The 14,887-nt window shown below is 47.7% G+C and overlaps 1 protein-coding gene across 4 annotated transcripts in view; it reads right to left on the reverse strand.

Annotated features, from left to right (window-relative positions):
• Positions 1 to 3,642, reverse strand: part of NEMP1 (nuclear envelope integral membrane protein 1) — a 30,229-nt gene extending 26,587 nt beyond the window's left edge. Inside the window, exon 1 of one of the 4 annotated variants that reach the window (XM_074402763.1) lies at positions 3,477 to 3,639. In XM_074402763.1, coding sequence (XP_074258864.1) covers positions 3,477 to 3,603 — 127 coding nt within the window. In that variant the 5' untranslated portion in view covers positions 3,604 to 3,639. Of the gene's footprint in view, positions 1 to 3,107; positions 3,451 to 3,476 lie in introns of those variants that run through there. The other 3 variants (XM_010337213.2, XM_010337212.2, XM_074402764.1) reach the window with 3 other exon arrangements.
• Between the last annotated feature and the right edge of the window lie 11,245 nt (positions 3,643 to 14,887).

Below are 14,887 nucleotides of genomic sequence, written 5' to 3' on the forward strand. Positions count from 1 at the left end.
ATGGTGAAACCCCATCTCTACTAAATATACAAAAATTAGCTGGGCGTGGTGGCACATTCCTGCAGTCCCAGCTACTCTGGAAGCTGAAGCAGAACTGCATGCACTCAGGAGGCGGAGGTTGCAGTGAGCTGAGATTGTGCCACTCCACTCCAGCCTGGGCGACACAGCAAGATTCCGTCTCAAAAAAAAAAAAAAAAAAAAAAGAGAAAAACTTAAAAGAGAAAGAGACTACTGATTGAGTGCTTACTATGTAGGGGCATTTTTGCCTATATTTTCTCTTTTTCTCACTACAACTCATTACCCTATTTATTGAGAAGTTTATTCACATAAGTCCTTCAAATGTTATCCTAGGCCGTCTTCTAGGGATGCTGAGATCACCTTATTAAAGCAAGGGCCAAGGTGGGCATATCTAGAGGTCAAGAGATCGAGACCATCCTGGCCAACATGGTGAAACCCCGTCTCTACTAAAAATACAAAAATCGGCTGGGCGCGGTGGCTCAAGCCTGTAATCCCAGCACTTTGGGAGGCCGAGGCGGGTGGATCACGAGGTCAAGAGATCAAGACCATCCTGGTCAACATGGTGAAACCCCGTCTCTACTAAAAATACAAAAAATTAGCTGGGCATGGTGGTGCGTGCCTGTAATCCCAGCTACTCAGGAGGCTGAGGCAGGAGAATTGCCTGAACCCAGGAGGCGGAGGTTGCGGTGAGCTGAGATTGTGCCATTGCACTCCAGCCTGGGTAACAAGAGCGAAACTCCGTCTCAAAATAAATAAATAAATAAATAAATAAATAAATAAAAATAAAAAATTCAAAAATCAGCTGGGCGTGGTGGCATGCACCTGTAGTCCCAGCTACTCAGGAGGCTGAGGCAAGAGAATTGCTTGAACCCAGAGAGCAGAGGTTACAGTGAGCCGAGATCGCACTACTGCACTCCAGCCTGGAGACAGAGGAAGATTCTGTCTCAAAAAAAAAAAAAAAAAAAAAAAAAAAAAAAAAAAATGCTGCAAGGATAATCTTCAAGTGGCAGCATGAGACAGGCAGGAACCAATGGGAGAGATGAAAGAGAGCATGGCCAACCATGGTGGCTCACTCCTGTAATCCCAGCACTTTGGGAGGCTGAGTCTGGTGGATCATCTGAGGTCAGGAGTTTGAGACCAGCCTAGCTAACATGAAACCCCGCTTCTACTAAAAATACAAAAAATTGCCGGGCGCGGTGGCTCAAGCCTGTAATCCCAGCACTTTGGGAGGCCGAGGCGGGTGGATCACGAGGTCAAGAGATCGAGACCATCCTGGTCAACATGGTGAAACCCCGTCTCTACTAAAAGTGCAAAAAATTAGCTGGGCATGGTGGCACGTGCCTGTAATCCCAGCTACTCAGGAGGCTGAGGCAGGAGAATTGCCTGAGCCCAGGAGGCGGAGGTTGCGGTGAGCCGAGATCGTGCCATTGCACTCCAGCCTGGGTAACAAGAGCGAAACTCCGTCTCCAAAAAAAAAAAAAAAAAAAAAAATACAAAAAATTAACTGGGCATGGTGGCACACGTGCCTGTAATCCCACCTACTCGGGAGGCTGAGGCAGAATAACTTTAACTTGAGAGGCAGAAGTTGCAGTGAGCCGAGATGGTGCCATTGCACTTCAGCTTGGGCAACAAGAGCAAAACTCCATCTGGGGGCGGAGGCAGGGGGTGGTGGGGTGGGGCGGTAAGGCCAGGCGTGGTGGCTCATACCTGTAATCCTAGCACTTTGAGAGGCCGAGGTGGGTGGATCACCTGAGGTCAGGAGTTCAGAGCTCAAGACCAGCATGGCCATCACGGTGGAAACCCCATCTTTAAAAAAAAAAAAAAAAGGCCGGGTGCAGTGGCTCACACCTGTAATCCCAGCACTCTGGGAGGCCAAAGTGGGAGGATCCTGAGGTCAAGAGATTGAGACCATCCCGGACAACACAGTGAAACTGCATCTCTGCTAAAAATACAAAAATTAGCTCAGCGTGCTACTGCACACCTGTAGTCCCAGCTACTCAGGAGGCTGAAGCAGAATAGCCTGAACCTGGGAGGCAGAGGTTGCAGTGAGCCGAGATCGCACCACTGCACTCCAGCCTGGTGACAAAGCGAGACTTGTCTTAAAAAAAAAAAAAAAAAAAAAAAAAAAAAAATTTAGAGAGATCATAATGTGTGTTTATGAGATACCCAGCTACTCTGGAAGCTGAGTCAGGAGAATCGCCTGAACCCGGGAGACGGAGGTTACAGTGAGCCGAGATTGCGTCACTGCACTCCAGCCTGGCAACAGAGCGAGACTCTGTCTCCAAAAATAAAAATTAAAAAAAAGAGAGATTGTAATGTGTGTTTGAGATACTATGCTCTTTATTCTCTTAAGTTTCAACTTCCTCCAGCGGATTCTAGAAAACCTCACTTATTTTTCTGTTGTGAATTTAATGACAAGGGTGTTTCCATAAACACACTCTAAAATTTTCTGGTTTGGAAGGGAAAGAGTTTCCTTTCCAGTCCAAATTTCATTATCCAGCAGCAGGTACCAAGTAAGTTTGCTTGAAGGAATGAATCAATTTCCAAAAGAAATCTATTTGATGCTGAATGGCACTCGTATCATTTCCGGAAAGTGGAATATAATAACTCCAGTTCTGTTCTACAGGGCTGTTAGTTAAAAGTCAAGGTCGTGGCCCGATGCAGTGGCTCAGGCCTGTAATCCCAGCACTTTGGGAGGCTGAGGCGGATGGATTACGAGGTCAGGAGTTTGAGACCAGACCGACCAACATGGTGAAATCCGGTTTCTACTAAAAATACAAAAATTAGCCGGGCGCTGTGACAGTCGCCTGTAATCCCAGCTACTCAGGAGGCTGAGGCAGGAGAATCGCTTCAACCCGAGGCAGAGGTTGCAGTGAGCCCAGATTGCGCCATTGCACTCCAGCCTGGGGAACAAGGGCGAAACTCCGTATCAAAAAAAAAAAAAAAAGTCAAGGTCTTACAAGAGCAGATGTTAAGAGATCACTGCATTTCTGTCAACTACATCCGTTCTGCCACCCGTGCCTTACGTCCTGACAAAGAGCATACGCTCAGATGGTGTTTGCTAATTTGCCAAATGAATGAGATGGTACCTTTCCTGCGGCAGCTTTGCCTGCCCAGAACGGTCCCGGATTTTCTCCCTTGGAAGCAAGAAACTCGAGGAGGCCTCCGCAGCTCAAAAAAGCCACCAAGGACCGCTTCTCAACCAGTCTAGGCCTCCCTTCCTGTCTCCAGGCTCCTCCCCACTCTGAGAAGCTGCCCCAGCCCCCTCCAGGGCCCAGACCCACAGTCCCGACGCCCACTAACCCGCCAAGTTTCTTCCACTACACGATGGCGGCGCCCCTCGGTAGAGCCACCGCCCTTAGGCAGAGTAACTGCCCGCGCTCTCGAGACAATCCCCACTTTTCCAAAAATAACCCCCTAGGCACCCGCCCCCTTGGCAGCTGCTGCCCGGGCGGTACCTGTGCTGTAGACCAAGCAGCCGGAAAGGATCAAGAGTAGCCGCACTACCCTACCGCCCCCGACCCCCCAGCCCAAAGGCCCGGGACCAACTGCCGGCGATACCGCCACTTTCATTCCTCCCGCCATGGTTGCCTCAAGCCGCCGCCTCCTCACGTGCCTTACCCCAGCAACTAACCCTGAACTGGCAGCGCCAGCAGCCTACCCTCTATGAGACCTGCCCCTACCAACCAATCGGATGGGCAGAGCTTCTAGCCCCCAAGGGCCCCCACGAGTCCCGCCCCTTAGCAACTGAAGAGAGAGGGCGGGAAAAGCAGCTTTCAGCCTATTAGAAAATGGGTTCTCACCCTAGCAATGGCGACAGGAAGATCCCACCCCCTAACAACATGCTTCCGTCTTCAGTTTATTTACAACTGGTGTGATTGATGGTAAGATTAACCAATAGGAAATCGGAATGGGAGCGTCCTCCTTGACCAAACTCGGTATTTCCATCGAAACTGAAGTTCCTTCGGTTTTCTTTCAGTTCCTTTTTATCACAACCTTTCTGTTAAGAGACGCCTACGATTTAGATGGCTTTATGAGTAGGGTCCTGACAGGGCAATTTTTAAAGGCGACTGACAAAGTGTGATTCTCCAGAGTCCTAAAGGATTTAAAATAGAAGTCACAAAAAAGTGTGTGTTGTCAATATTTTTTGTAAGCATAAACATTAGCTTTTAAAAATGTATTTACAGGGTTTTTTATTTTTTTTATTCTTTTTGAGACGGAGTTTCGCTCGTTACCCAGGCTGGAGTGCAATGGCGCGATCTCGGCTCACTGCAACCTCCGCCTCCTGGGTTCAGGCAATTCTCCTGCCTCAGCCTCCTGAGTAGCTGGGATTACAGGCACGCGCCACCATGCCCAGCTAATTTTTTTGTATTTTTAGTAGAGACGGGGTTTCACCATGTTGACCAGGATGGTCTCGATCTCTTGACCTCGTGATCCACCCGCCTCGGCCTTCCAAAGTGCTGGGATTACAGGCTCGAGCCACCGCGCCCGGCCCCGGGTTTTTTTTTTTTTTTTTTTTTTTGAAGCAAAATGAATGTTAGAATTAAGAAAGATTTGTGAATAAGTAAATGCTTACATATATATTTTAAATGAAATTAAAAAAATATATATTTATTTGGCTGGGCACGGTGTCTCGGGCCTGTAATCCCAGCTTTGGGAGGCCAAGGCAGGTGGATCACCAGGTCAGGAGTTAGAGACCAGCCTGACCAACATAGTGAAACCCCGTCTCTACCAAAAATACAAAAATTAGCCGGGCATGGTGGAACGTACCTGTAGCCCTAGCTACTCGGGAGGCTGAGGCAGGAGAATAATTTGAACCTGGAAGGCAGAGGTTGTGGTGAACTGAGATCACACCACTGCACTCCAGCCTTGGCAACAGAGCAAGACTCTTTTGTTTTGGAGAAAAAGAAAGAAAGAAAGATTTATTTATTCCTCTTATCATCTCATGAAACAAATACAATTCTATTTAAGAAGCCAAAGCTAAGACAGCCACAGGAACCTGCCCAAGATTTCATAGTTCATCTGGTTTGTGGTCCTAACCTAAATACTACTGACTCCAATCCATATTTATATGGATTAACTGCTTCCCATTCAATGATTTAACACAATGAGGGTCCAGCAGAGAGCCAGGTGTTCTGAAACTGTTAGTAGAAATTGAAATTTTTTTTTTAAAGAGGATCTGATGGTGATGGGTAGGAAGACTACAAATGATAGCGCCAAGTGAATTGAGAAATTCAAGGAAGGGGGTATCTTCTGGGGAAGGCTCAAGTTTTCAAAACAATTTAATTTGTGTGTGTGTGTGTGTGTGTGTGTGTGTGTGTGTGTGTGTGTGTTTGTTTTTTTGGTTTTTTTTTTTTGAGACGGAGTTTCGCTCTTGTTACCCAGGCTGGAGTGCAATGGCACGATCTCGGCTCACCGCAACCTCCGCCTCCTGGGTTCAGGCAATTCTCCTGCCTCAGCCTCCTGAGTAGCTGGAATTACAGGCACGTGCCACCATGCCCAGCTAATTTTTTTTTTTTGTATTTTTAGTAGAGACGGGGTTTCACCATGTTGACCAGGATGGTCTCGATCTCTCGACCTCGTGATCCACCCGCCTCGGCCTCCCAAAGTGCTGGGATTACAGGCTTGAATGGCTTAATTTTTTAAAATTATTTTTTGTAGAGACATGATCTTGCTATGTTGCCCAGGCTGACCTCAAACTCCTGGCCTCAAGTGATTCTCCCACCTTGGCCACCCAAATTGCTGAAATTACAGGTGTGAGCCACTACACCTGGTTTAAAACAAGGACTTTTTTAAAAGTCAAAATGGGCTGGGTGCAATGGCTCACACCTGTAATCACAACACTTTGGGAGGGTGAGGCAGGCAGATCACCTGAGGTCAGGAGTTCAAGAACAGCCTGGTCAACATGGCAAAATCTCGTCCCTCCTAAAAATACAAAAATTAGCCAGGTGTGATGGTGGGCACCTGTAGTCCCAGCTACTCGAGAGGCTGAGGCAGGAGAATGGTTTGAATCCAGGAGGCAGAGGTTGCAGTGAGCTGAGGTTCTGCCACTGCACTCCAGCCACCAGACTTGACAACAGGGCGAGACTCCATCTCAAAGAAAAAAAAAAGTCAACAGGGGCTGGGCGTGGTGGCTCAGGCCTATAATCTCAGCTCTTTTGGGAGGCTGAGGCCGGAGATCACTTGACCCCAGTAGTTTGAGGCCAGCCAGCCAACATGGCATAACCCCATCTCTACTAAAAATACAAAAATTAGCCTGGCATGGTGGCGGGTTCCTGTAATCCCAGCTACTCATGAGTCTGAGGCAGGAGAATGGCTTGAACCCGGGAGGCGGAGGTTGCAGTGAGCAAATACTGGGCCACTTCACACCAGCCTGGGCAACAGAGTGAGGCTCTGCCTCAAAAAAAAAAAAAAAAAAAAAAAAAAGTCAAAATGGGGCTGAGCTATGGGCAAGGGAAGAAATTTCATTCCCAGAAGGAAAAGTCTAGGCCAACAGTGCTGGTATGCTCATCCTATGTTTCACATACACTCCCTCAACTGACTTAGGGAAGTCAGCATCAGTCATGTTGATGCTATTTACCCTCAATAAAATGAAATGAAAATGGCTTTTTTTTTTTTTTTTTTTAGACGGAATCTTGCTCTGTCGCCAGGCTGGAGTACAGTGGCGCAATCTCGGCTCACTGCAACCTCCACCTCCTGGGTTCAAGTGATTCTTCCACCTCAGCCTCCCGAGTAGCTGGGACCACAGGCACGTGCCACCATGCCCGGCTATTTTTTTGTATTTTTAGTAGAGACAGGGTGTCACCATGTTGGCCAGGATGGTCTGGATCTCATGACCTCGTGATCCACCCGCCTTGGCCTCCCAAAGTGTTGGGATTACAGGCATGAGCCACCGTGCCCAGCTGAAAATGGTATTTTAACTCTGATTTTCCTTCCAGAAACTCTTAACACCACTCTAATTATGAGAAAAACGGACAAATTCCAGTAAAGTAATCCTACAAAATACCTGACCAGTACTCCTGAAAGGTGTCAAAGTTATCAAAACATCATTATGGTTTTGTTTCTTTGTTTTTTGAGATGGAGTTTCGCTCTAGTTGCCCAGGGTAGAGCGCAATGGCGGCGTCTCGGCTCACTGCAACCTCTGCCTTCCAGGTTCAAGCAACTGCCCCGCCTCAGCCTCCAAATAGCTGGGATTACAGGTATGTGCCACTATACCCAACTAATTTTATATTTTTAGTAGAGTCGGGGTTTCTCCATGTTGGTCAGGCTGGTCTCAAACTGCCATCCTCAGGTGATCCACCTGCCTTGGGCTCCCAAAGGGCTGGGATTACAGGCATGAGCCACCGTACCCAGCCCATTATGTTTTTGAGAACTAAGCATAATGTGGTGCTCTGGATGAGATCCCAGAACAGAAAAAAAATTAGTTTAAAAAGCTAAGGAAATCTGAATACACTGTGGACTATAATTAATAATAATATTTCAATACTGGTTCATTAATGGTGGCAAATGTACCATACTGTCAGAATAACTGGGGAAACTGAATGTAGGGTGTATAGGAATTCACCATATTATCTTTTCAATTTTTCTGTACATGTAATGTTGTTTCTAAAAATAAAGTTGGCTAGGCCCAGTGGTTGACACCTGTGATCCCAGCACTTTAGGAGACAGAGGCCGAGGATGGCTTGAGCCCAGAAGTTCAAGACCAGCCTGGACAACATAGTAGGACTCTGTCTCTACAAAAATACAAAAATTAGCTGAATGTGGTGGCACGCACCTATAGTCCCACCTGCTCAGGAGGCTGAGATGCGAGGATCATTTGAGTCTGGGAGGTTGAGCCTGCAGTAAACCATGATTGTGCCATCGCACTCCACCCTGGGTGACAGAGTGAGACCCTGTTGCTTAAAAAAGAAAAACGAATAAATAGGCCAGCCGTGGTGGCTCATACCTGTAATTCCGATATCTTGGGAGGCCAAGGCAAGTGGATCACTTGAGCCTAGGAGTTTGAGACCAGCCTGGGCAACATAGCAAAACCCCATCTCTACAAAGAATAAAAAAAAAAAAAAAAAATTAGCCGGGTGTGGTGGCATGCACCTGTGGTCCCAGCTACTTGGGAGGGTGACGTGGGAGAATCATCTGAGCCAGTGAGCTGTGATCGCACCACCGTGCAGCCTGAGTGACAGAGTGAGACCCTATCTGAAAAATAAATAAATAAAATAAAAATAAAGTCTACTAATACATATGTGTAGATATGTATGTGTATTTTTATGTGTAGGTATATGTACACATATATAAACACATACTTCATTTTTTAATCAGGCCCCATTCTCACCATTCAGAGTTTGCTCTTTGGTTTTCACTCAGGGCAAAACCAGGGGAACTAATTTGAGGTTTGAGAACTACTTTCAGAAGATCACTGACCACTGACTACTAAAATGTATAAATGAGGTGTATCGTAATAAGACCGGCTGTCCAGAAACACATTACAACTTATCCAAATGAGTGCTGTCACTTAAAGATAGTCATTCAAGAAACGTTGAGCCTTGTTTTAATGAGGACACTGCTCAAAACACCAAGAATCTCCTTCAGAGTCTATAGCACACAATGCAATGAATATTCATTATCTGCAGGTGGATTGGATTTATGCAAATATCCAAAAGAACTCAGGCCAACACTGATGAGTAAATTGGGTGGGAAATCTGGATAAATGTGTTTCAAAATTTTTTAGATTTTTGAAAGATAGTATGGTGCATATACAAAATATAAAGCAACAATCCCAGTGGCATCTGGACAGTGCCCAGTAATCAAACAAATTAATATTTCTGCAATGACATATATGACTGTTCATACTGTGTTAAGTGAAAGATGGAGAAGTGAAAACTATAAATAACCTTATGTAAGTTTAGGTCAGGTTTTGCCACAAAATGAATTCAGTTCATACTAGATTTTATTGTCAAATAAGTTATGAACAAGCTTCTGGTTTTCTTTTTCTTTTTTTTTTTTTTTGAGACGGAATTTTGCCCTTGTTGCCCAGGCTGGAGTGCAATGGCACAATCTTGGCAATTCTCCTGCCTCAGCCTCCCGTGTAGCTGGGATTAAAGGTGCCCGCCACCACGCCAGTTAATTTTTGTTTTTTTGGGGTTTTTTTTCTTTTTCTTTTTCTTTTTTTTTTTTTGAGACGGAGTTTCCCTCTTGTTACCCCAGGCTGGAGTGCAATGGCGCGATCTCGGCTCACTGCAACCTCCGCCTCCTGGGTTCAGGCAATTCTCCTGCCTCAGTCTCCTGAGTAGCTGGGATTACAGGCACACGCCACCATGCCCAGCTAATTTTTTTTTTGTATTTTTTTTTTTTTTTTGAGACGGAGTTTCGCTCTTGTTGCCCAGGCTGGAGTGCAATGGCGCGATCTCGGCTCACCGCAACCTCCGCCTCCTGGGTTCAGGCAATTCTCCTGCCTCAGCCTCCTGAGTAGCTGGCATTACAGGCACACGCCACCATGCCCAGCTAATTTTTAGTATTTTTAGTAGAGACGGGGTTTCACCATGTTGACCAGGATGGTCTCGATCTCTTGACCTCGTGATCCACCCGCCTCGGCCTCCCAAAGTGCTGGGATTACAGGCTGAGCCACCGCGCCCGGCCTTTTTTTTTTTTTTTTTTTTTTTTTGAGACGGAGTCTTACTCTGTCATCCAGGCTGGAGTGTAATGGTGCAATCTCGGCTCAATGCAACTTCTGCCTCCCAAGTTCAAGCGATTATCATGCCTCGGCCTCCCAAGGAGCTGGGATTACAGGCCTGCACCACCATGCCTGGCTAATTTTGTATTTTTAATAGAGACAGGGTTTTGCTGTGTTGGTCAGGCTTTTCTTGACCTCCTAACCTCAGGTGATCCACCTACCTTGGCCTCCCAAAGCGCTAGAATTAAGGGTGTGAGCCATTGCACCCCGCCAAGCTTTTGGTTTTCATAATTTTTTTGAATTTAGGAATTGTAGATAAAGGATTTTCAGACCATGAATGTTTAATGTGGGCAATTCCAGAGTTTTGAGAAGGAACACTCCATTCCACATACACAGTCACCCAAGCTAGGAACCTGATAGTCACCCTAAACCCTCATTCCCTTCCCTCAACCCCTCAGCCTCAGCCAATCAATCAAATTCTGTCTATCATATTTTCTTTCTTTTTTTTTTTTTTTGAGATGGGGTCTCACGGTGTTGCCCAGGCTGGAGTGCAGTGGCACAATATCGGCTCACTGCAACCGCCCCCTCTGGGGTTCAAGTGATTCTTCTGCCTCAGCCTCCTGAGTAGCTGGGACTACAGGTGCACACCACCATGCCCAGCTAATTTTTGTATTTTTAGGAGAGACAGGGTTTCACCATGTTGGCCAGGATGGTCTCGATCTCTTGACCTTATGATCCGTCCACCTTGGCTTCCCAAAGTGCTGGGATTACAGGCATGACCCACCGCACCCGGCCTGATCTCATTTTCTATCTTTTGAATCTGTTCTTCCTCCCCATGCCAGTGCCTTGCCATCTCTCAGTTGAGAGGGTCTTTTAGATTTTTTCAAGCTGAACTTCCTTCTGTTTTTGCAGCCATAAATCCTTCCTCCACTTTGTTTCTAAGTGCAGATATGACCATGCCATGAGTCTTTATGTTTTGTCTTTATGGTTCCAGTAACACCACAGGATGAAGTCCAACATCCTTAGTATGATCTAAAATTCAGATGCAAAGACAAATAACTATAATAATGTTATTCATCCAGGCACGATGGCTCACTTTTGTAATGCCAGCACTTTGGGAGGCCATAAAGGGCAGACCATGAGGTCAGGAGTTCAAGACCAGCCTGACCAATATGGTGAAACCCCATCTCTAAAATACCAAAATACAAAAAATAGACGGGCATGGTGGTGCGCACCTGTAGTCCCAGCTACTCGGGAGGCTGAGGCAGACAAATAGCTTGAACATGGAAGGTGGTTGCAGTGAACCAAGATCATGCCACTGCACTCCAGCCTGGGCAACAGAGCAAGACTCCATCTTAAAAAAAAAAGTTATTCAACGTTTGTTACCAATCTGTAATGAAACAATTTTTGAAATTAAGTGTAAGCATTTAGAAAGTTCTATAGGAATTTGACAGAGAAATTTTATATTTATTGAATCTAACAAAATGGTAGTTTATTTTGTTTTTGAATAACTCACATTTAGTGCATTCTGTAAAAGTAGTGAACAATAGGCCGGCGCGGTGGCTCAAGCCTGTAATCCCAGCACTTTGGGAGGCCGAGGCGGGTGGATCACGAGGTCAAGAGATCGAGACCAGCCTGGTCAACATGGTGAAACCCCGTCACTACTAAAAATACAAAAAATTAGCTGGGCATGGTGGCACGTGCCTGTAATCCCAGCTACTCAGGAGGCTGACGCAGGAGAATTGCTTGAACCCAGGAGGCGGAGGTTGCGGTGAGCTGAGATTGCTCCATTGCACTCCAGCCTGGCTCCAGCCTGGGTAACGAGTGAAACTCCGCCTCAAAAAAAAAAAAAAAAAAAAAAAAGTAGTGAACAATAATAGATGTTTTAAAAATTGTTCCTTAACCATACTTTGAGTAGCACTGGTCCATAATATTTGTAATGTAATGGCCTTGTACACCTCCCTAGGCTCATTTTTTTTTTTTTTTTTTTTTGAGACAGGGTTTCGCTCGTTACCCAGGCTGGAGTGCAATGGCGCGATCTCGGGTCTTTGGTTTAGACAGGCATCCAAAGGAGGTGATGATGCAGAACAGATCACTCACCCTTTTATAATTCTGTCATTGTTTGTACCCTATTATTGCACTATGTTGTAATTATTTGTTTATAGGTTTATTTCCCCTATTAGTCTGTGAGTTCCTTAAAGACAGTGGTTACGATTGTCTATTTTTCAGGAGAGAAACATTTCTTTTTATTTTTTTGAGACAGAGTCTCGCTCTGTTGCCAGGCTGGAGTGCAGTGGTGTGATCTCAGCTCACCGCAACCTCTGCCTCCAGAGTTCAAGCGATTCCCCTGCTTCAGCCTCTGAGTAGCTGAGACTACAGGCGTGCACCACCAGGCCCAACTAATTTTTTGTATTTTAGTAGAGACCGGGTTTGGAGTGAAACACTTGTTGTAAAATAACTAACCTGAAGGACGACATTCATTAGATGACAAATTCTGGCATGTTACTGAAAGAGGAAAAAAGGGATCAATACTTTATATTTACATTTTTCTATTACCGGCAAGGATTTCAGCCTACTACCTTTAGCATCTGAGTGTGAATTAATTTACTAGAATGGTGGACATTTTAGAAGGCCAAGGAGCCAGATTTATGGGACTCATGGGAAACTTTACAAGGGAAAGAGATACAGAAAAAAAACGTCTACACTTAAACAGTTTTGCCCAGGTTCAGCCCCTTTGGGAGTAAAATCTGAGTCACTTGCTGCCTTTTCAAAGTTGTGCAGCCCTGCGAATAGCATCAATTCATTCGTTTCAGACAGTCCACCAGATACCAGGTTTATCCTGGAGAGGTCCTGGGTTTCAGTTGAAACAAGCAACTATAATTGGAAATGTGTACAAAGAACAATGAGGAGGCCACCGAGGCAGGGGGAGAAATTAATTCTGCCTGGAGGCGTGGAAGGGGTCCAGGAAGGAGAGGTTTGAGCCAAACCTTGCTGAGTGAGTCGGATCTGGCCCAGTGGAAACGCTGGGGGAGGAGTGAGCAGAGCAATCTGCTAGATGAAAATCTACACGTGCGTAGGGACGACAGTCTCCGCACTCCTCTTCCACCCACTTTCCTCCCTTTCCTCGCAATCGTTTCCCCTTTTCTTGGAAAACTAGGACTGAGGATACAGTTTCCCTTCACGGAGGAGACCAGTATAGATAAAGGGAATATTAATCCTTTTTATCACGAGATCAGTTGCTCTGCTCTGTGCCTTTGAGAGCACTGGGGATGGGGGGAGCAGGTGAGTCAGGCAAAGAAGTGGTCTAGAGTGAGCCAAGGGGACACAGAGGAGAACAGGGCCCATGCAGGAAACAAATAAAAATTTTTGTATTTGTCCCCACTCCCTTTTTGTCACCACTCCCTCACCCCACACACACACACCTGTCTCTCTGTTTTTCCATAGTTTCCCGTGGTCTCTTTGTCTTTGCCTCTCTTTGCTAAAGGCTGGAAATTCCTTGTTCTCAACGGAAGGGAGTAGGAGGAGGGTTGGGGGTGGCAGGAGTGGGCGGGAAGAACAGACATCTCGGCAGCTCCGGCTGCGGGCTGCGGGGGCGCTCTGGGCCTCCGGCGGGCCCTGACAAGTCAACGATTTTTTTAAATAGGGGCTCAGATACAAACCTAGAGAGAGACAGGGACACAGATATACAACTGGATGTAAAGAAACATATAAATACATAATCTCGGGTAGAGAGACACAAATCGTCAGTAGCATTTTAAATGTGTTTAGCATTCTACAATTTAGAGTTTTCCTGTACATTCTCTCATCCGAATCTCACGACAATCTTGAGAAACAAGGACACAAAGACACTAACACCCAGTAGTTTCACTCTCACACCCCGGTTCGCACTCGGACCGCCGCTGGCTCCCCTAGGGGAGTGGGCAGGTCCCCTCTGCGGGATTTCTCTCCCTTTGTCCCTCTCTGGCCCAACACCCCACCCCCACTCCCGCCAGGACCCGGGAGTGGAGGGGTCAAAATCGGCTCCTCCCTCCTCCTCTTTCCTGGACCTGGACCCAGGCGCCGGGCGCCCAGTAGGCTGTCGCCCACATGATCACGCCCTACTCCGTCCCCTCCTTGGGCGGGCGTCTCCCTCCAGATCCCAAGGCTCAGCGCCGCCCCAAGGGGGCCGGGGTGGGAGGGAGGGGGGCGCCTGGAGCAGAGGCTGCGTGGGCGGAGGATGTGCGTCACGGGGAGCGTGGGCAGGGGGAGGGAGGGGGCACGTGGAAACCCGGGGCCAGCGGCTGGCAGCCCGGGATCCAAAATAACCTGAGGGGAGGTGGGGGAGGGGGCGCCCACACCCCGGACTGGGTTGGCTCCCAAGGGGAGCCCGTCTAGCCGCGCCCTCCGCTTGCGGGACAAGGGATTGGGAGACCGGAGTCTGCTCGTTCCCACCACCCTCACTGTGTTTGGCGCTTAATGGGCTGGAGAAGAGGACCTGAGCAAGTGAATAACGCGCTCCTTCTCCCTGGTCCCCACAAGGCGGAAAGGTCTCCTCACCAGGCCGGAATGTAGAACCAGCCCGGCCCACGGCCCCCACGCCTCGCCGGGTCCCCGCAGCTCAGAAGTGCGGACGGCGGGGCGGGGCTCAGGTTTCGGACTAGGGGGAACCTCGCCTGTGGCCAGTCCACTGGCTTCTGTCTCCCCCCTCCCCCCATTTCCCCGGGGGCCCTCAGAGCCCCCGCCTCCCCCCTACAGCCTTCCCAGCCGTGGGCGGGAGTGTAATGCGAACCAGATGGGGCTAGGAGAAACCAAAGGGGGAGACAGTGGTGGGTTGCAGAGGGGGGCTAAGCTCCTTGAAGGCGCTCCTCCCTCCAGCTCTGCCGAAGGAAGTCACGTCGGAGGCTATCTGACCTCTTACCCATCTTCCACTGAACTCTCGGGCGAGGTTCCCTAATAGACGGCCCCAGGAAAGGTATCGTCTTTGTCACAGCCTTGCCACATAAAATTCCCAAGCAGGGCCTCATTCTCAGCAAACAGAGGACAAGTGAAGGAAGGTGGGGTTCCACCCTCGAATCCCTGCCTGACCTACGCGCTGACAATACCCGACGCGTCTAATCAACTCGCGCACCTAAGTGGTGGCGTGCAGCATAACCCTCCCATCCCTGTTGCCTAAACTTTCCAGATTAGCATGGAGGCCTGGGTTTCTGGGAGCGAACCCCTCAG

The sequence above is a fragment of the Saimiri boliviensis genome, chromosome 7, assembly GCF_048565385.1.
Source record: "Saimiri boliviensis isolate mSaiBol1 chromosome 7, mSaiBol1.pri, whole genome shotgun sequence".
Taxonomy (NCBI): Eukaryota; Metazoa; Chordata; class Mammalia; order Primates; family Cebidae; genus Saimiri; species Saimiri boliviensis.